An 18,590-nucleotide genomic window follows, 5' to 3' on the forward strand; every position below is an offset into this window, starting at 1 on the left:
TCTGTTTTAATATAGATTGTCACAGTGCTTTGGGGACATGGATTTGTTCTTCCTGTGCGTCTGCAGTGTCCGTAAATAACATTGCAGAGGGAATGCATGGTTCATGCCAGGTCACTGATTGCATGCACAATCCTTGTCTGTGGCTGTAAGAGGCAGGCAGTGTGTGCGTGTTGGCAGGAGCTGCGAGTGCGTGTGCGCATGCTGACAGGAGCAGGGTGTGTGTGTGTGTCTGGCAAAGGCTGCATGTGTGTCTAGCAAGGTCAGGAGGTGTGTGTGGTGGGAGGAGCTGGTAGGGACAGGTTGTATGTGTGTTGGGGAGGGTTGGGAGGGACAGGTTGTGTGTGTGTTGGTGGGATAGCAGGATAGGGTGTGTGTGTGTTGGGGGGCTGGTAGAGAGAGGCTGTGTGTGTGTGTGTTCGGGGGCTGGCAGGACAGAGTCTGGGGGCACAGACAGGCTGTGTACAGGTTGGGGAGCTGGCAGGACTGGTTGTGGGGGGCGGAGACAGGCTGTGTCTGTGTATTGGGGGGCTGGTAGAGACAGGCTGTGTGTGTGTTGAGGGGGCTGGCAGGACAGGGTGGGTGGGGCTGGCAGGGACAGGCTGTGTGTGTGTGTTGGGGGTGGCAGAGAGAGGCTGTGGGTCTATGCTGGGGCGCTGGCAGGACGCAGGGTGCTGGCGGGGCAGACTGTGTGTGTGTTGGGGGGCTGGCAGGATGGGGGGGTGCTGGCAGGGAGAGGTTGCATGTGTGTGTTGGGGGGGCTGGCAGTGACAGGCTCTGTGTGTGTGTGTGTGTTGGGGGTGGGAGTGACAGGCTGTGTGTGTGTGTGTTGGGGTGGCAGGGACAGGCTGTGTGTGTGTGTGTTGGGGTGGCAGGGACAGGCTGGGTGTGTGTGTGTTGGGGTGGCAGGGACAGGCTGTGTGTGTGTGTTGGGGTGACAGGGACAGGCTGTGTGTGTGTGTGTGTGTGTGTGTGTGTGTGTTGGGGGTGGCAGGGACAGGCTGGGTGTGTGTGTTCGGGCTGGGGGGACAGGCTGGGTGTGTGTGTTGGGGATGCAGGGACAGGCTGTGTGTGTGTGTTGGGGCTGGGGGGACAGGCTGTGTGTGTGTGTGTTGGGGCTGGGGGGACAGGCTGTGTGTGTGTGTGTGTGTTGGGGCTGGGGGGACAGGCTGTGTGTGTGTGTTGGGGTGGCAGGGACAGGCTGTGTGTGTGTGTGTTGGAGTGGCAGGGACAGGCTGTGTGTGTGTGTGTGTGTGTGTGTGTGTTGGGGTGGCAGGGACAGGCTGGGTGTGTGTGTTGGGGTGGCAGGGACAGGCTGGGTGTGTGTGTTGGGGCTGGGGGGACAGGCTGTGTGTGTGTGTTGGGGCGGCAGGGACAGGCTGTGTGTGTGTGTGTGTGTGTTGGGGCGGCAGGGACAGGCTGTGTGTGTGTGTTGGGGCTGGGGGGACAGGCTGGGGGTGTGTGTGTTGGGGCGGCAGGGACAGGCTGGGGGTGTGTGTGTTGGGGCGGCAGGGACAGGCTGGGTGTGTGTGTGTTGGGGCGGCAGGGACAGGCTGTGTGTGTGTGTGTTGGGGCTGGGGGGACAGGCTGTGTGTGTGTGTGTGTGTTGGAGTGGCAGGGACAGGCTGTGTGTGTGTGTGTGTGTGTTGGAGTGGCAGGGACAGGCTGTGTGTGTGTGTTGGGGCTGGGGGGACAGGCTGTGTGTGTGTGTGTGTGTTGGGGCTGGGGGGACAGGCTGTGTGTGTGTGTTGGGGCGGCAGGGACAGGCTGTGTGTGTGTGTGTGTGTGTGTTGGAGTGGCAGGGACAGGCTGTGTGTGTGTGTTGGGGCTGGGGGGACAGGCTGTGTGTGTGTGTGTGTGTTGGGGCGGCAGGGACAGGCTGGGTGTGTGTGTTGGGGCTGGGGGGACAGGCTGGGTGTGTGTGTGTTGGGGTGACAGGGACAGGCTGTGTGTGTGTGTGTGTGTTGGGGTGGCAGGGACAGGCTGTCTGTGTGTGTTGGGGCTGGGGGCACAGGCTGTGTGTGTGTGTGTGTGTGTTGGAGTGGCAGGGACAGGCTGTGTGTGTGTGTGTGTGTGTGTGCGTTGGGGTGGCAGGGACAGGCTGGGTGTGTGTGTGTGTGTTGGGGGTGGGGGTGACAGGCTGTGTGTGTGTGTTGGAGTGGCAGGGACAGGCTGTGTGTGTGTGTTGGGGCTGGGGGGACAGGCTGTGTGTGTGTGTTGGGGTGGCAGGGACAGACTGTGTGTGTGTGTGTGTGTGTGTTGGGGTGGCAGGGACAGGCTGTGTGTGTGTGTTGGGGCTGGGGGGACAGGCTGGGTGTGTGTGTTGGGGCGGCAGGGACAGGCTGTGTGTGTGTGTGTGTTGGGGCTGGGGGGGGACAGGCTGGGTGTGTGTGTGTTGGGGCTGGGGGGGGACAGGCTGGGTGTGTGTGTGTTGGGGCTGGGGGGGGACAGGCTGGGTGTGTGTGTGTTGGGGCTGGGGGGGGACAGGCTGGGTGTGTGTGTGTTGGGGTGGCAGGGACAGGCTGGGTGTGTGTGTGTGTGTGTGTGTGTGTTGGGGTGGCAGGGACAGGCTGGGTGTGTGTGTGTTGGGGTGGCAGGGACAGGCTGGGTGTGTGTGTGTAGGGGCTGGGGGGGGACAGGCTGTGTGTGTGTGTGTGTGTGTGTTGGGGTGGCAGGGACAGGCTGGGTGTGTGTGTTGGGGATGCAGGGACAGGCTGGGTGTGTGTGTTGGGGTGGCAGGGACAGGCTGTGTGTGTGTGTGTTGGGGCTGGGGGGACAGGCTGTGTGTGTGTGTGTGTGTTGGGGCTGGCGGGACAGGCTGTGTGTGTGTGTGTGTTGGAGTGCCAGGGACAGGCTGTGTGTGTGTGTTGGGGTGGCAGGGACAGGCTGTGTGTGTGTGTTGGGGTGGCAGGGACAGGCTGGGTGTGTGTGTTGGGGCTGGGGGGACAGGCTGTGTGTGTGTGTGTGTTGGGGTGGCAGGGACAGGCTGGGTGTGTGTGTTGGGGCTGGGGGGACAGGCTGGGTGTGTGTGTTGGGGCTGGGGGGACAGGCTGTGTGTGTGTGTGTGTTGGAGTGGCAGGGACAGGCTGTGTGTGTGTGTGTGTGTGTTGGAGTGGCAGGGACAGGCTGTGTGTGTGTGTTGGGGCGGCAGGGACAGGCTGGGTGTGTGTGTGTTGGGGCGGCAGGGACAGGCTGGGTGTGTGTGTTGGGGCTGGGGGGACAGGCTGGGGGTGTGTGTGTGTTGGAGTGGCAGGGACAGGCTGTGTGTGTGTGTGTGTGTGTTGGAGTGGCAGGGACAGGCTGTGTGTGTGTGTTGGGGCGGCAGGGACAGGCTGGGTGTGTGTGTTGGGGCTGGGGGGACAGGCTGGGGGTGTGTGTGTGTGTGTGTTGGAGTGGCAGGGACAGGCTGGGGGTGTGTGTGTGTGTGTGTTGGGGCGGCAGGGACAGGCTGGGTGTGTGTGTGTTGGGGCGGCAGGGACAGGCTGGGTGTGTGTGTTGGGACTGGGGGGACAGGCTGTGTGTGTGTGTGTGTGTGTGTTGGAGTGGCAGGGACAGGCTGTGTGTGTGTGTGTGTGTGTGTTGGAGTGGCAGGGACAGGCTGTGTGTGTGTGTTGGGGCGGCAGGGACAGGCTGGGTGTGTGTGTGTGTTGGGGTGGCAGGGACAGGCTGGGTGTGTGTGTGTGTTGGGGCGGCAGGGACAGGCTGGGTGTGTGTGTTGGGGCTGGGGGGACAGGCTGTGTGTGTGTGTGTGTTGGAGTGGCAGGGACAGGCTGTGTGTGTGTGTTGGGGCTGGGGGGACAGGCTGTGTGTGTGTGTTGGGGCTGGGGGGACAGGCTGTGTGTGTGTGTGTGTGTGTGTTGGGGCGGCAGGGACAGGCTGGGTGTGTGTGTTGGGGCTGGGGGGACAGGCTGGGTGTGTGTGTGTTGGGGTGGCGGGGACAGGCTGGGTGTGTGTGTGTTGGGGTTGGGGGGACAGGCTGGGTGTGTGTGTTGGGGTGGCAGGGACAGGCTGGGTGTGTGTGTTGGGGTGGCAGGGACAGGCTGGGTGTGTGTGTGTTGGGGCTGGGGGGACAGGCTGGGTGCGTGTGTGTTGGGGCGGCAGGGACAGGCTGGGTGTGTGTGTGTGTTGGGGCGGCAGGGACAGGCTGGGTGTGTGTGTGTGTGTTGGGGCTGGGGGGACAGGCTGGGTGCGTGTGTGTTGGGGCGGCAGGGACAGGCTGGGTGTGTGTGTGTTGGGGCTGGGGGGACAGGCTGGGTGTGTGTGTGTGTTGGGGCGGCAGGGACAGGCTGTGTGTGTGTGTTGGGGCTGGGGGGACAGGCTGGGTGTGTGTGTGTGTTGGAGTGGCAGGGACAGGCTGGGTGTGTGTGTAGGGGCTGGGGGGGGACAGGCTGTGTGTGTGTGTTGGGGCGGCAGGGACAGGCTGGGTGTGTGTGTGTGTTGGGGCGGCAGGGACAGGCTGGGTGTGTGTGTGTTGGGGTGGCGGGGACAGGCTGTGTGTGTGTGTGTTGGGGCGGCAGGGACAGGCTGGGTGTGTGTGTTGGGGTGGCAGGGACAGGCTGGGTGTGTGTGTGTTGGGGCTGGGGGGACAGGCTGGTTGTGTGTGTGTGTTGGGGTGGCAGGGACAGGCTGGGTGTGTGTGTGTGTTGGGGCGGCAGGGACAGGCTGGGTGTGTGTGTTGGGGCTGGGGGGACAGGCTGTGTGTGTGTGTGTGTGTTGGGGCGGCAGGGACAGGCTGGGTGTGTGTGTTGGGGTGGCAGGGACAGGCTGGGTGTGTGTGTGTAGGGGCTGGGGGGGGACAGGCTGGGTGTGTGTGTTGGGGCTGGGGGGACAGGCTGGTGTGTGTGTGTGTTGGGGTGGCAGGGACAGGCTGGGTGTGTGTGTGTGTTGGGGCGGCAGGGACAGGCTGGGTGTGTGTGTTGGGGCTGGGGGGACAGGCTGTGTGTGTGTGTGTGTGTTGGGGCGGCAGGGACAGGCTGGGTGTGTGTGTGTGTTGGGGCGGCAGGGACAGGCTGGGTGTGTGTGTTGGGGCTGGGGGGACAGGCTGTGTGTGTGTGTTGGGGCGGCAGGGACAGGCTGGGTGTGTGTGTGTGTTGGGGCTGGGGGGACAGGCTGGGTGTGTGTGTGTAGGGGCTGGGGGGGGACAGGCTGGGGGTGTGTGTGTTGGGGCTGGGGGGACAGGCTGGGTGTGTGTGTGTGTTGGGGCGGCAGGGACAGGCTGGGTGTGTGTGTTGGGGCTGGGGGGACAGGCTGGGTGTGTGTGTGTGTGTTGGGGCGGCAGGGACAGGCTGGGTGTGTGTGTGTGTTGGGGCTGGGGGGAGAGGCTGGGGGTGTGTGTGTGTGTTGGGGCGGCAGGGACAGGCTGGGTGTGTGTGTGTTGGGGTGGCAGGGACAGGCTGGGTGTGTGTGTGTTGGAGTGGCAGGGACAGGCTGTGTGTGTGTGTGTGTGTGTGTGTGTGTTGGGGTGGCAGGGACAGGCTGTGTGTGTGTGTGTGTGTGTGTGTGTGTTGGGGTGGCAGGGACAGGCTGGGTGTGTGTGTTGGGGTGGCAGGGACAGGCTGGGTGTGTGTGTTGGGGCTGGGGGGACAGGCTGTGTGTGTGTGTTGGGGTGGCAGGGACAGGCTGTGTGTGTGTGTGTGTGTGTGTGTGTGTTGGGGTGGCAGGGACAGGCTGGGTGTGTGTGTTGGGGCTGGGGGGACAGGCTGTGTGTGTGTGTTGGGGCGGCAGGGACAGGCTGTGTGTGTGTGTGTGTGTGTTGGGGCGGCAGGGACAGGCTGGGTGTGTGTGTGTTGGGGCGGCAGGGACAGGCTGTGTGTGTGTGTGTTGGGGCTGGGGGGACAGGCTGTGTGTGTGTGTGTGTGTTGGAGTGGCAGGGACAGGCTGTGTGTGTGTGTGTGTGTGTTGGAGTGGCAGGGACAGGCTGTGTGTGTGTGTTGGGGCTGGGGGGACAGGCTGTGTGTGTGTGTTGGGGCGGCAGGGACAGGCTGTGTGTGTGTGTGTGTGTGTGTTGGAGTGGCAGGGACAGGCTGTGTGTGTGTGTTGGGGCTGGGGGGACAGGCTGTGTGTGTGTGTGTGTGTTGGGGCGGCAGGGACAGGCTGGGTGTGTGTGTTGGGGCTGGGGGGACAGGCTGGGTGTGTGTGTGTTGGGGTGACAGGGACAGGCTGTGTGTGTGTGTGTGTGTTGGGGTGGCAGGGACAGGCTGTCTGTGTGTGTTGGGGCTGGGGGCACAGGCTGTGTGTGTGTGTGTGTGTGTTGGAGTGGCAGGGACAGGCTGTGTGTGTGTGTGTGTGTGTGTGCGTTGGGGTGGCAGGGACAGGCTGGGTGTGTGTGTGTGTGTTGGGGGTGGGGGTGACAGGCTGTGTGTGTGTGTTGGAGTGGCAGGGACAGGCTGTGTGTGTGTGTTGGGGCTGGGGGGACAGGCTGTGTGTGTGTGTTGGGGTGGCAGGGACAGACTGTGTGTGTGTGTGTGTGTGTGTTGGGGTGGCAGGGACAGGCTGTGTGTGTGTGTTGGGGCTGGGGGGACAGGCTGGGTGTGTGTGTTGGGGTGGCAGGGACAGGCTGTGTGTGTGTGTGTGTTGGGGCTGGGGGGGGACAGGCTGGGTGTGTGTGTGTTGGGGCTGGGGGGGGACAGGCTGGGTGTGTGTGTGTTGGGGCTGGGGGGGGACAGGCTGGGTGTGTGTGTGTTGGGGTGGCAGGGACAGGCTGGGTGTGTGTGTGTGTGTGTGTGTGTGTTGGGGTGGCAGGGACAGGCTGGGTGTGTGTGTGTTGGGGTGGCAGGGACAGGCTGGGTGTGTGTGTGTAGGGGCTGGGGGGGGACAGGCTGTGTGTGTGTGTGTGTGTGTGTTGGGGTGGCAGGGACAGGCTGGGTGTGTGTGTTGGGGATGCAGGGACAGGCTGGGTGTGTGTGTTGGGGTGGCAGGGACAGGCTGTGTGTGTGTGTGTTGGGGCTGGGGGGACAGGCTGTGTGTGTGTGTGTGTGTTGGGGCTGGCGGGACAGGCTGTGTGTGTGTGTGTGTTGGAGTGCCAGGGACAGGCTGTGTGTGTGTGTTGGGGTGGCAGGGACAGGCTGTGTGTGTGTGTTGGGGTGGCAGGGACAGGCTGGGTGTGTGTGTTGGGGCTGGGGGGACAGGCTGTGTGTGTGTGTGTGTTGGAGTGGCAGGGACAGGCTGTGTGTGTGTGTGTGTGTGTTGGAGTGGCAGGGACAGGCTGTGTGTGTGTGTTGGGGCGGCAGGGACAGGCTGGGTGTGTGTGTGTTGGGGCGGCAGGGACAGGCTGGGTGTGTGTGTTGGGGCTGGGGGGACAGGCTGGGGGTGTGTGTGTGTTGGAGTGGCAGGGACAGGCTGTGTGTGTGTGTGTGTGTGTTGGAGTGGCAGGGACAGGCTGTGTGTGTGTGTTGGGGCGGCAGGGACAGGCTGGGTGTGTGTGTTGGGGCTGGGGGGACAGGCTGGGGGTGTGTGTGTGTGTGTGTTGGAGTGGCAGGGACAGGCTGGGGGTGTGTGTGTGTGTGTGTTGGGGCGGCAGGGACAGGCTGGGTGTGTGTGTGTTGGGGCGGCAGGGACAGGCTGGGTGTGTGTGTTGGGACTGGGGGGACAGGCTGTGTGTGTGTGTGTGTGTGTGTTGGAGTGGCAGGGACAGGCTGTGTGTGTGTGTGTGTGTGTGTTGGAGTGGCAGGGACAGGCTGTGTGTGTGTGTTGGGGCGGCAGGGACAGGCTGGGTGTGTGTGTGTGTTGGGGTGGCAGGGACAGGCTGGGTGTGTGTGTGTGTTGGGGCGGCAGGGACAGGCTGGGTGTGTGTGTTGGGGCTGGGGGGACAGGCTGTGTGTGTGTGTGTGTTGGAGTGGCAGGGACAGGCTGTGTGTGTGTGTTGGGGCTGGGGGGACAGGCTGTGTGTGTGTGTTGGGGCTGGGGGGACAGGCTGTGTGTGTGTGTGTGTGTGTGTTGGGGCGGCAGGGACAGGCTGGGTGTGTGTGTTGGGGCTGGGGGGACAGGCTGGGTGTGTGTGTGTTGGGGTGGCGGGGACAGGCTGGGTGTGTGTGTGTTGGGGTTGGGGGGACAGGCTGGGTGTGTGTGTTGGGGTGGCAGGGACAGGCTGGGTGTGTGTGTTGGGGTGGCAGGGACAGGCTGGGTGTGTGTGTGTTGGGGCTGGGGGGACAGGCTGGGTGCGTGTGTGTTGGGGCGGCAGGGACAGGCTGGGTGTGTGTGTGTGTTGGGGCTGGGGGGACAGGCTGGGTGCGTGTGTGTTGGGGCGGCAGGGACAGGCTGGGTGTGTGTGTGTTGGGGCTGGGGGGACAGGCTGGGTGCGTGTGTGTTGGGGCGGCAGGGACAGGCTGTGTGTGTGTGTTGGGGCTGGGGGGACAGGCTGGGTGTGTGTGTGTGTTGGAGTGGCAGGGACAGGCTGGGTGTGTGTGTAGGGGCTGGGGGGGGACAGGCTGTGTGTGTGTGTTGGGGCGGCAGGGACAGGCTGGGTGTGTGTGTGTGTTGGGGCGGCAGGGACAGGCTGGGTGTGTGTGTGTTGGGGTGGCGGGGACAGGCTGTGTGTGTGTGTGTTGGGGCGGCAGGGACAGGCTGGGTGTGTGTGTTGGGGTGGCAGGGACAGGCTGGGTGTGTGTGTGTTGGGGCTGGGGGGACAGGCTGGTTGTGTGTGTGTGTTGGGGTGGCAGGGACAGGCTGGGTGTGTGTGTGTGTTGGGGCGGCAGGGACAGGCTGGGTGTGTGTGTTGGGGCTGGGGGGACAGGCTGTGTGTGTGTGTGTGTGTTGGGGCGGCAGGGACAGGCTGGGTGTGTGTGTTGGGGTGGCAGGGACAGGCTGGGTGTGTGTGTGTAGGGGCTGGGGGGGGACAGGCTGGGTGTGTGTGTTGGGGCTGGGGGGACAGGCTGGTGTGTGTGTGTGTTGGGGTGGCAGGGACAGGCTGGGTGTGTGTGTGTGTTGGGGCGGCAGGGACAGGCTGGGTGTGTGTGTTGGGGCTGGGGGGACAGGCTGTGTGTGTGTGTGTGTGTTGGGGCGGCAGGGACAGGCTGGGTGTGTGTGTGTGTTGGGGCGGCAGGGACAGGCTGGGTGTGTGTGTTGGGGCTGGGGGGACAGGCTGTGTGTGTGTGTTGGGGCGGCAGGGACAGGCTGGGTGTGTGTGTGTGTTGGGGCTGGGGGGACAGGCTGGGTGTGTGTGTGTAGGGGCTGGGGGGGGACAGGCTGGGGGTGTGTGTGTTGGGGCTGGGGGGACAGGCTGGGTGTGTGTGTGTGTTGGGGCGGCAGGGACAGGCTGGGTGTGTGTGTTGGGGCTGGGGGGACAGGCTGGGTGTGTGTGTGTGTGTTGGGGCGGCAGGGACAGGCTGGGTGTGTGTGTGTGTTGGGGCTGGGGGGAGAGGCTGGGGGTGTGTGTGTGTGTTGGGGCGGCAGGGACAGGCTGGGTGTGTGTGTGTTGGGGTGGCAGGGACAGGCTGGGTGTGTGTGTTGGGGCTGGGGGGACAGGCTGGGTGTGTGTGTGTTGGGGCTGGGGGGACAGGCTGGGTGTGTGTGTGTGTTGGGGTGGCAGGGACAGGCTGGGTGTGTGTGTGTGTTGGGGCGGCAGGGACAGGCTGGGTGTGTGTGTTGGGGCTGGGGGGACAGGCTGGGTGTGTGTGTGTTGGGGTGGCAGGGACAGGCTGGGTGTGTGTGTGTTGGGGCGGCAGGGACAGGCTGGGTGTGTGTGTGTGTTGGGGCGGCAGGGACAGGCTGGGTGTGTGTGTTGGGGCTGGGGGGACAGGCTGTGTGTGTGTGTGTGTGTTGGGGCGGCAGGGACAGGCTGGGTGTGTGTGTGTTGGGGTGGCAGGACAGGCTGGGGGTGTGTGTGTAGGGGCTGGGGGTGTGTGTGTAGGGGCTGGGGGGGGACAGGCTGGGGGTGTGTGTGTTGGGGCGGCAGGGACAGGCTGGGTGTGTGTGTTGGGGTGGCAGGGACAGGCTGGGGGTGTGTGTGTAGGGGCTGGGGGTGTGTGTGTAGGGGCTGGGGGGGGACAGGCTGTGTGTGTGTGTGTAGGGGTTGGGGGGGACAGGTTGTGTGTGTGTGTGTGTGTTGGGGCTGGGGGGACAGGCTGGGTGTGTGTGTGCGTTGGGGCGGCAGGGACAGGCTGGGGGTGTGTGTGTAGGGGCTTGGGGGGGACAGGCTGGGTGTGTGTGTGTAGGGGCTGGGGGGGGACAGGCTGGGGGTGTGTGTGTAGGGGCTGGGGGGGGACAGGCTGGGGGTGTGTGTGTAGGGGCTGGGGGGGGACAGGCTGGGGGTGTGTGTGTAGGGGCTGGGGGGGGACAGGCTGGGGGTGTGTGTGTTGGGGTGGCAGGGACAGGCTGGGTGTGTGTGTGTAGGGGCTGGGGGGGGACAGGCTGACAGGCTGGGTGTGTGTGTGTAGGGGCTGGGGGGGGACAGGCTGGGGGTGTGTGTTGGGGCTGGGGGGACAGGCTGGGTGTGTGTGTTGGGGCTGGGGGGACAGGCTGTGTGTGTGTGTGTGTGTTGGGGCGGCAGGGACAGGCTGGGTGTGTGTGTGTTGGGGTGGCAGGACAGGCTGGGGGGGTGTGTGTAGGGGCTGGGGGTGTGTGTGTAGGGGCTGGGGGTGTGTGTGTAGGGGCTGGGGGGGGACAGGCTGGGGGTGTGTGTGTTGGGGCGGCAGGGACAGGCTGGGTGTGTGTGTTGGGGTGGCAGGGACAGGCTGGGGGTGTGTGTGTAGGGGCTGGGGGTGTGTGTGTAGGGGCTGGGGGGGGACAGGCTGTGTGTGTGTGTGTAGGGGTTGGGGGGGACAGGTTGTGTGTGTGTGTGTGTGTTGGGGCTGGGGGGACAGGCTGGGTGTGTGTGTGCGTTGGGGCGGCAGGGACAGGCTGGGGGTGTGTGTGTAGGGGCTGGGGGGGGACAGGCTGGGGGTGTGTGTGTAGGGGCTGGGGGGGGACAGGCTGGGGGTGTGTGTGTAGGGGCTGGGGGGGGACAGGCTGGGGGTGTGTGTGTTGGGGTGGCAGGGACAGGCTGGGTGTGTGTGTGTAGGGGCTGGGGGGGGACAGGCTGGGGGTGTGTGTTGGGGCTGGGGGGACAGGCTGGGTGTGTGCGTTGGGGCTGGGGGGACAGGCTGGGGGTGTGCGTTGGGGCTGGGGGGACAGGCTGGGGGTGTGTGTGTTGGGGCGGCAGGGACAGGCTGGGGGTGTGTGTGTTGGGGCTGGGGGGACAGGCTGGGTGTGTGTGTAGGGGCTGGGGGGGGACAGGCTGGGGGTGTGTGTGTAGGGGCTGGGGGGGGACAGGCTGGGGGTGTGTGTGTTGGGGTGGCAGGGACAGGCTGGGTGTGTGTGTGTAGGGGCTGGGGGGGGACAGGCTGGGGGTGTGTGTTGGGGCTGGGGGGACAGGCTGGGTGTGTGCGTTGGGGCTGGGGGGACAGGCTGGGGGTGTGTGTGTTGGGGCGGCAGGGACAGGCTGGGGGTGTGTGTGTTGGGGCTGGGGGGACAGGCTGGGTGTGTGTGTAGGGGCTGGGGGGGGACAGGCTGGGGGTGTGTGTGTTGGGGCTGGGGGGACAGGCTGGGTGTGTGCGTTGGGGCGGCAGGGACAGGCTGGGGGTGTGTGTTGGGGCTGGGGGGACAGGCTGGGTGTGTGTGTAGGGGCTGGGGGGGGACAGGCTGGGGGTGTGTGTGTTGGGGCTGGGGGGACAGGCTGGGTGTGTGTGTAGGGGCTGGGGGGGGACAGGCTGGGGGTGTGTGTGTAGGGGCTGGGGGGGGACAGGCTGGGGGTGTGTGTGTTGGGGTGGCAGGGACAGGCTGGGTGTGTGTGTGTAGGGGCTGGGGGGGGACAGGCTGGGGGTGTGTGTTGGGGCTGGGGGGACAGGCTGGGTGTGTGCGTTGGGGCTGGGGGGACAGGCTGGGGGTGTGTGTTGGGGTGGCAGGGACAGGCTGGGTGTGTGTGTGTAGGGGCTGGGGGGGGACAGGCTGGGGGTGTGTGTTGGGGCTGGGGGGACAGGCTGGGTGTGTGCGTTGGGGCTGGGGGGACAGGCTGGGGGTGTGTGTGTTGGGGCGGCAGGGACAGGCTGGGGGTGTGTGTGTTGGGGCTGGGGGGACAGGCTGGGTGTGTGTGTGTGTTGGGGCTGGGGGGACAGGCTGGGGGTGTGTGTTTGTAGGTGCTGGGGGGGGACAGGCTGGGTGTGTGTGTAGGGGCTGGGGGGGGACAGGCTGGGGGTGTGTGTGTTGGGGCTGGGGGGACAGGCTGGGTGTGTGCGTTGGGGCGGCAGGGACAGGCTGGGGGTGTGTGTTGGGGCTGGGGGGACAGGCTGGGTGTGTGTGTAGGGGCTGGGGGGGGACAGGCTGGGTGTGTGTGTAGGGGCTGGGGGGGGACAGGCTGGGGGTGTGTGTGTTGGGGCTGGGGGGACAGGCTGGGTGTGTGCGTTGGGGCGGCAGGGACAGGCTGGGGGTGTGTGTTGGGGCTGGGGGGACAGGCTGGGTGTGTGTGTAGGGGCTGGGGGGGGACAGGCTGGGGGTGTGCGTGGCCCCAAGCCCGCACCTCTCCCAGCTGCGGACAGCCGTGGGGCGCCCCGCCGCCCTGTCACACAGCGCGCGCGACGAGCGGGAGCCGAGCTGAGCCCCCCTCAGTGGGCGGGCGCCGCGGCCACCCCTCGGCAAACGACCCCGCCCCCGCGCGGCGCTCAGCAGCCGCCCACCTCACGGCGGCGCGCCGGCCGCTGGGGCTGGTAGTGCAGGGCGGAGCTCGGGCCGCCGCCGCCGGCCGCCAGCGAACTACATCTCCCGGCGGGCTTGGCGCCGCCCCCCGCTCGGTGGAGCTTGGCCGGCGGGCTGTGGACGTGGGAGCGGAGCGGGGCATGAGGCGGGCGGCGAGATGTGGCTGAAGCCCGAGGAGGTGCTGCTGAAGAGCGCCCTCAAGCTGTGGGTGCTGGAGCGCTCCAACCGCTACTTCGTGCTGCAGCGGCGGCGAGGCTACGGGGAGGACGGCGGGGGGCTGGCAGGTGAGCGGCCCGGCCCTGGCGTCTCTGGGGCCGCCGCGGGGGGGCGGGGCGATGGGGAAGCGGGGCGCCCCTGTCCCGGTTTGCTCCTGGGAGCCCCGCCCCCCCAGCCCGGTGGGGCGGGGATGGGCTGAGGGGTTGGTTCGCCGCGGGCGGGCGGGCTGCTCGGGGGGCAGCGCGGGGGCAGGGGTAGAGGCGGGCACGCCCAGGGGAGGGGGCTGACCGGCCTGCCCCGGGCATAGCTCTTGGGAGGGTTGGCTGGGGTGCGAGGTCTGGGTCCCTTCTCCTGGGGAGCTTGCTAGGGCAGCTGCTGCCCAGGGGTAGCAGGCCGGGGCTGGCGAGTCACCTGCAGAGGAGATGGTGGCTGGCAGCGACGACGGGTAACTGTTGACAGTGGGGGCGGGGCATAATTTAAAGCAGCAGTTTTCAAACTTTTTGAGCTGAGCCCCTCACCTTTGAGTTACAATTTTTTGCGTTGCGTTTCCCCCCTACCCCCATACAAAAACAGGTGAATTGTGGGGTGGAGGTGGCGCTCCCGAGCCCTGCCGTGCAGGGCTAAAGCCCAAGCCAGCTGGCATCGCCGCTTCCCCCCATCTCCAGTGTTCCTCTGCACCTCCCTAGGGGGGCTCGCCTCACAGTTTGAAAACCTCTGATTTAAAGATTCTGGTGCAGCAGGGTTCAGGGCTGGGCATATAAACCCTGGCAGAAATTGGAGGGGTACATGATCCCTCCTGTCTCCCCCCCACACATCACTTCTGGACTGGCTGTGGGGGATAACAGGTCTTTGTCCTCAACGTAACAAGCTTCACTTTATAAACATTTCAGGCTCTAAAATCTGATCTCTACTCATTATTATCTGTTTGTTCAACTGGGGCTCCTGGGTGCTACTGTTATGGAGCAGAGGTGCGTTGCGCTAGGTGCTGTACAAACAGAGAATTCCCTCCTTACTAAATTGTGGCTTCTCTTTGCTTCCCCTTCCCAGAAGAAATGTCCTGGATGTCTGGGAGGGTTTAGTTCTAGGATGCTCTGGACGAGTCACTCCTTTCTGGGTTATACAAGGCAGTCTCCAGCTGTGGCATTGTGAATGACAGAGAGATTTTTAGAAGTGTGCACGTGAGGGTTTAATCATCTCCTTGAAAACCAGTGTAGAATCCTCCATCCTGGTGGGGAAAGATGCACTATCCAAGCTGTGAGACAGTGAACGTTGGTGGGTCTGGATATGCCATCCTTGTGTTGGAGACTTCAGTAGGGTTGGGCACACAGGTCATTTTCAGGGAAGAAAGGACGTATGAAAGGAATCATTAGTAACCCAATAAACCTCCAAAAAGGCTGCAACAGATTTCTAAGAAATACAGAGAAAAGCAGGTTTGGGTTTAGGAATCAAGGGTGATTCTGGTCATAAACGCCACTGTAAAAGTGTCTGGTTGTTTAATCGGATGAAGTGAGCTGTAGCTCACGAAAGCTTATGCTCAAATAAATTGGTTAGTCTCTAAGGTGCCACAAGTACTCCTTTTCTTTTTGCGAATACAGACTAACCCGGCTGCTACTCTGAAACTGGTTGTTTAATTATGAACTCAACTCTTCCGGGAAGGACTGGTTTGAGCAGAGGTGGTGGCAGCTGCTGCTTTTGCTGGGCAGTTAAGTGCTTTTCGAGGGAAGGTAAATCATGTGTGTGCATTGGCCCCTCTCTCATCCTTGTTTTGAATCTGGCATCTTTGGAGATGAAAGTAAGCCCTACCCAGTGTCACTCACTTGGCCCGAAGATTATCTTTCTGTATGCTGCTCTTTATTTAAAAAAATCTCATTGCTACAAAATGTAGAGCTGACTCCAGAATTAAAAGTTCACTTTTTTAAAGATGAATTTTCTCCACTAAATAACGTATATTTATTTATAGTTGTCCGAGTGTATGTTCTGAGCCCTTGTCTTTTCTGAAGGTGACAGCTCTGTGATTAGTTCCATGTCCTTGATGGTATTCATCAGTATGGAAGGACATATGTCCAAATATATTCCTACTGTCCTTCTCCTAATCCTTGTGGCATTACACAGTTGATGCCTGTCTCTTTCACCATTAGTATCGTGGCAACTCTTGTTTAAAAAAATGTCATTGTTGAGTGGCCAGAGGATAAAATTGCAGAATATTCTTAAAATAACATTTTATATAATGAGGTTTAGAAAGAGATGGTCTATGAAATAGAAGTTTGCAGTTATATATGCTTTCATAGCTATAAAATATATACTTTCAAGGTGTTAATTAAGATAACTGGCTATGTTTGTTTGTCTAGTTTTTAGATCTTTATATTGCTGGGTGCCGTACACTTAAAAGCTATACTTAATCAAACACAGTGAACATCTCCCTGGGTCAGAGTGCAGTCTTGCTCCACTTATTGGCCTCCTCTAGACCACACCTTTTAAGCAGGACCCCAGTGCTACAATCAAATTTGTGTATGTGACCCCCGTGAGTCTGATTACAGGATCAGGGCACAAGTTTATAACCAGTTGGTGACATGGTTGGCTCTAAATCATGGTTTGTTTCTACAAGCATCATGGTTAATACTTGCTTAGTAACCGTGGTAGGTGAGAAGCCAAAGGCCTGTGTGGGTATTTGATTATCTTTATGTAATCAGTTCGGTGAACACTCTTTTCCTTTCCCTTTTTCCTTACCTTTCTTAGATGAGACCCCTTCCTCCCCCTAATCATGCAGCATGCCTTGGAACTTGTTTGGCTGTTTGTCCTTCCTCATAGTTCCATGCACAGTAGGACATCGATACGCATTGCCTTATGGGCTTCAGGTGCCAGTCTGTGTCCTCATCCTCTGTCTGTTCTGTCCCCTGGAGAGGCATTGTGGGATCGCAGCTCAGATTTTTCCAAAACGCACTGTTAACAGATCTATTTAGTCAGAGTGGTAGATGTGAATGCAAAAACACAGTTGTGATGGCAGCAAAGCTGCAAGGTATATACAGCAGTGTTTCTTGTAACTGGGGTCAGATGAGAATGTCCTGACCTGGTTACAAAGACATGGTGGTACTTGTAATGCAGGCAGGACCTTATTTAGAAGAGTAGTATCCCTGCAGTAGTCACATGAGAGAACTCACTGTAACAAAATACCAGTCATTCAATGAAGAGGTAAAATGATTTACTTGCTGATATAATTTCTTTGGCTGTCTCAAGTGGATGCTGCTTTCCTTTCAACTTGACGTACTTAGACAAGATGGAATAATCAGAAAAAAAGATTATGTGGATAATATACATTTCTGGAACCAAATCCTCCCTGCTCCCTACACTAAGTCATGAGTCTCATATGAGTCTAAGAACCTGAGCATCCAGGCTTGGAGAAAGGGGGTTCCTTGGAGGTGGGGAAAGGAATTATCTTTTTCCTTCAGTGTCGATCTATTTAATGGCCATTACTGCAGTCCTGAGTCTGTAGTAGTCCTTACTGCTGTAGCCTGTTCTGTAGGGGCCATGGCTTGTTGATCCATATTGTGACCCTGCTGTCTCTTTTTCCTGGACAGTCCACAACCCCAGAAACATGGAAGGAGTGGCTGCAGATCTGGACTTATCTGCATGAGCTGGAGAAGTGTTGTCCTCCTGTCCCTCTGTGAACATGGATTTTACCCCTAGTGATTTCATCAAAAGAAAATTATGTTTTAAAATGTAATCATCTAGTGGAAATGAAAGGCAATGTTTTTCAGTGACAATGCACGTGTCTTTGATAGAATTCCTCTTAGACTTATTCAGAAGTACTTGGATATCGCTGCTTAATCTTACTGGGAATTTTTTTTTTAGCATGATTGGCAGGGCACAGGAGATGAGTGATTTGGTATGTAATAGGGGGATGGCTGCTTTTCAACACTTCAATGGATGGATGCTGCTGCAGTATTAAATGTATAGTAACAGAATGTATGGTAGAAAGGATTTTACCAACTGCTGTTTTACTAGACTGAACCTTTCAAATGTCTGGCTTGCAGCAAGTTTCCAACTGTGGTAGAAAATAGGATGAAAACGTACTACATTAATAAGGGTCTTGTATGATCTGTGCAGTATTTAGCCTTGGGAGTTATAAGGAAATACTGTTTTTCAATGCAGATATTTGTGTGACTGGCAGCACCACTTTTGCTTGAGGAGTACATAGTATTTAGTCTTTGTAGTGCTAAGTTTTTTCTGTTTTCAAGCATGTTTAAAAACAGGAGTGCAAAAGATATAAACCTTGACCAGGACAAGACCAGTAAGGTATAGCGTTTTTCACTTCCTGAATCATCGGACAACGTATTCTGCTCTAGCTACATGGGGGGCAGCACCAGCACTTTGGAAGTGACTTCAAGCTGTTGAGCGTTATGGGAGGTGTTGTGGAACGGGGGGGGGGGCAAAGCAGGAGGAGCAGAGTGAGGGGGCTGGGTGTGAGGTTGGTGAGGCATGTTGGAGCAAGTCCTCAGAGGGATTACTAAAAGGTGCTATTGCAAAAATGACATGATCTAGAATCTTTGTCTGTTTTATTCATTAGTGATCACTGAGATCTTGTCCCTTACAGTACTGTTTTAGAAGTTGGTATAGTTTGTTTTGGAGATGGTCATTAAGAATATTTGCACTACTAAGAACATTGCAAGCTGCCCCTCAGCATTTAAAAGATCTTCAAGCAGCAGAGAGAGCTCCCTGGAGGACTGCAAAACTCCTAAATTCTGCTGGGTCAGAAAGAGCTGCCACAACCAAGACCTTTTCTAGTCCTGGAAAGCTAATCATCTCTGTATTCTCCTGGGACCTCGTTGTTTTCCTTGATCCTGCAGAAGTTCTTAAACTCTGCAGGAGTCTTGGAGGCTCTCTCTTCCTGTGGCACTCTGTAGGACTAGAGTATCTTCCTTGTTCCATAGCATGTTAGCTGAACAGGAGGAGAGAGATGCAGGACCTGTGATATCTGTGGTGCTTAAATGCTCTTCAGAATTGAAGCTGTAGTCAAGACCTTCTGTCTAATGGAGCTGCTGGTAAAGCTGCTCGTACTCACTAATTCTGGAGCAAATACTAGTCTTCCTGCCTATTTGTTTTAGGCAGAACTTCTTACAACTTCCAATCCCAGCTTCTTACCACAAATACTTGAATATAAGCCTATTAGGTCAGTGTTTTTTAAAGCTGATTTTTATACCTAACTTGGAGTAGTGTAGACGGACTGATTCACCAGTTGGTTTATTTGTGTAAATTAAAGTATTTATAAGTCCAAATACACCAGGATTTTGGCTTCTAATATGTGAACAAGAAAGCTCCAGAAAACAGTAAGTGGCTATTATTTTACATTCACATAAATCAAAGGAGCTGAAAGGGTTTGTTTAAGCTCCCCTCTTAAAATCACCTCTGAGCTGAGATGAAGTTCAGTGGCAATACATTTTTTGCAAAAAATATGAACGTGAAAATAATAGGTTATAACCTGAGTCCTGAGACTATACTTGAATTGCCCAATATACTTGAAACATGATGTAACTGTAAATATATTGGGCACTGCAGTATATAAATAATAATAGTGTAGGTTATGAAAGTGTAGGTTATGATACATTTTCTAAGCAGTTTTTAGAAATACGTCTCACTGTTTCATTACCTGTTTCAACAGAAGATGACATGATACCAATACTCCTATTATAAGGAGCACTGAACTAAGTCTGATG

The 18,590-nt window shown here is 59.3% G+C and overlaps 1 protein-coding gene across 3 annotated transcripts in view; it reads left to right on the plus strand.

The window, feature by feature from the left end:
• Nucleotides 1-12,737: 12,737 nt before the first annotated feature.
• The window catches only part of TBC1D8B (TBC1 domain family member 8B), a 67,552-nt gene continuing 61,699 nt past the window's right edge, over nucleotides 12,738-18,590 (plus strand). For all 3 annotated transcript variants that reach the window (XR_012160613.2, XM_073358340.2, XM_073358341.2), the window contains exon 1: nucleotides 12,738-12,947. Coding sequence is in view for 2 of the 3 variants with exons in the window: in XM_073358340.2 (XP_073214441.1) it covers nucleotides 12,821-12,947 (127 nt within the window). In the remaining variant the exon portion in view is untranslated. The remainder of the gene's footprint in view (nucleotides 12,948-18,590) is intronic.

The sequence above is a fragment of the Lepidochelys kempii genome, chromosome 9, assembly GCF_965140285.1.
Source record: "Lepidochelys kempii isolate rLepKem1 chromosome 9, rLepKem1.hap1, whole genome shotgun sequence".
NCBI classification, from domain to species: Eukaryota; Metazoa; Chordata; order Testudines; family Cheloniidae; genus Lepidochelys; species Lepidochelys kempii.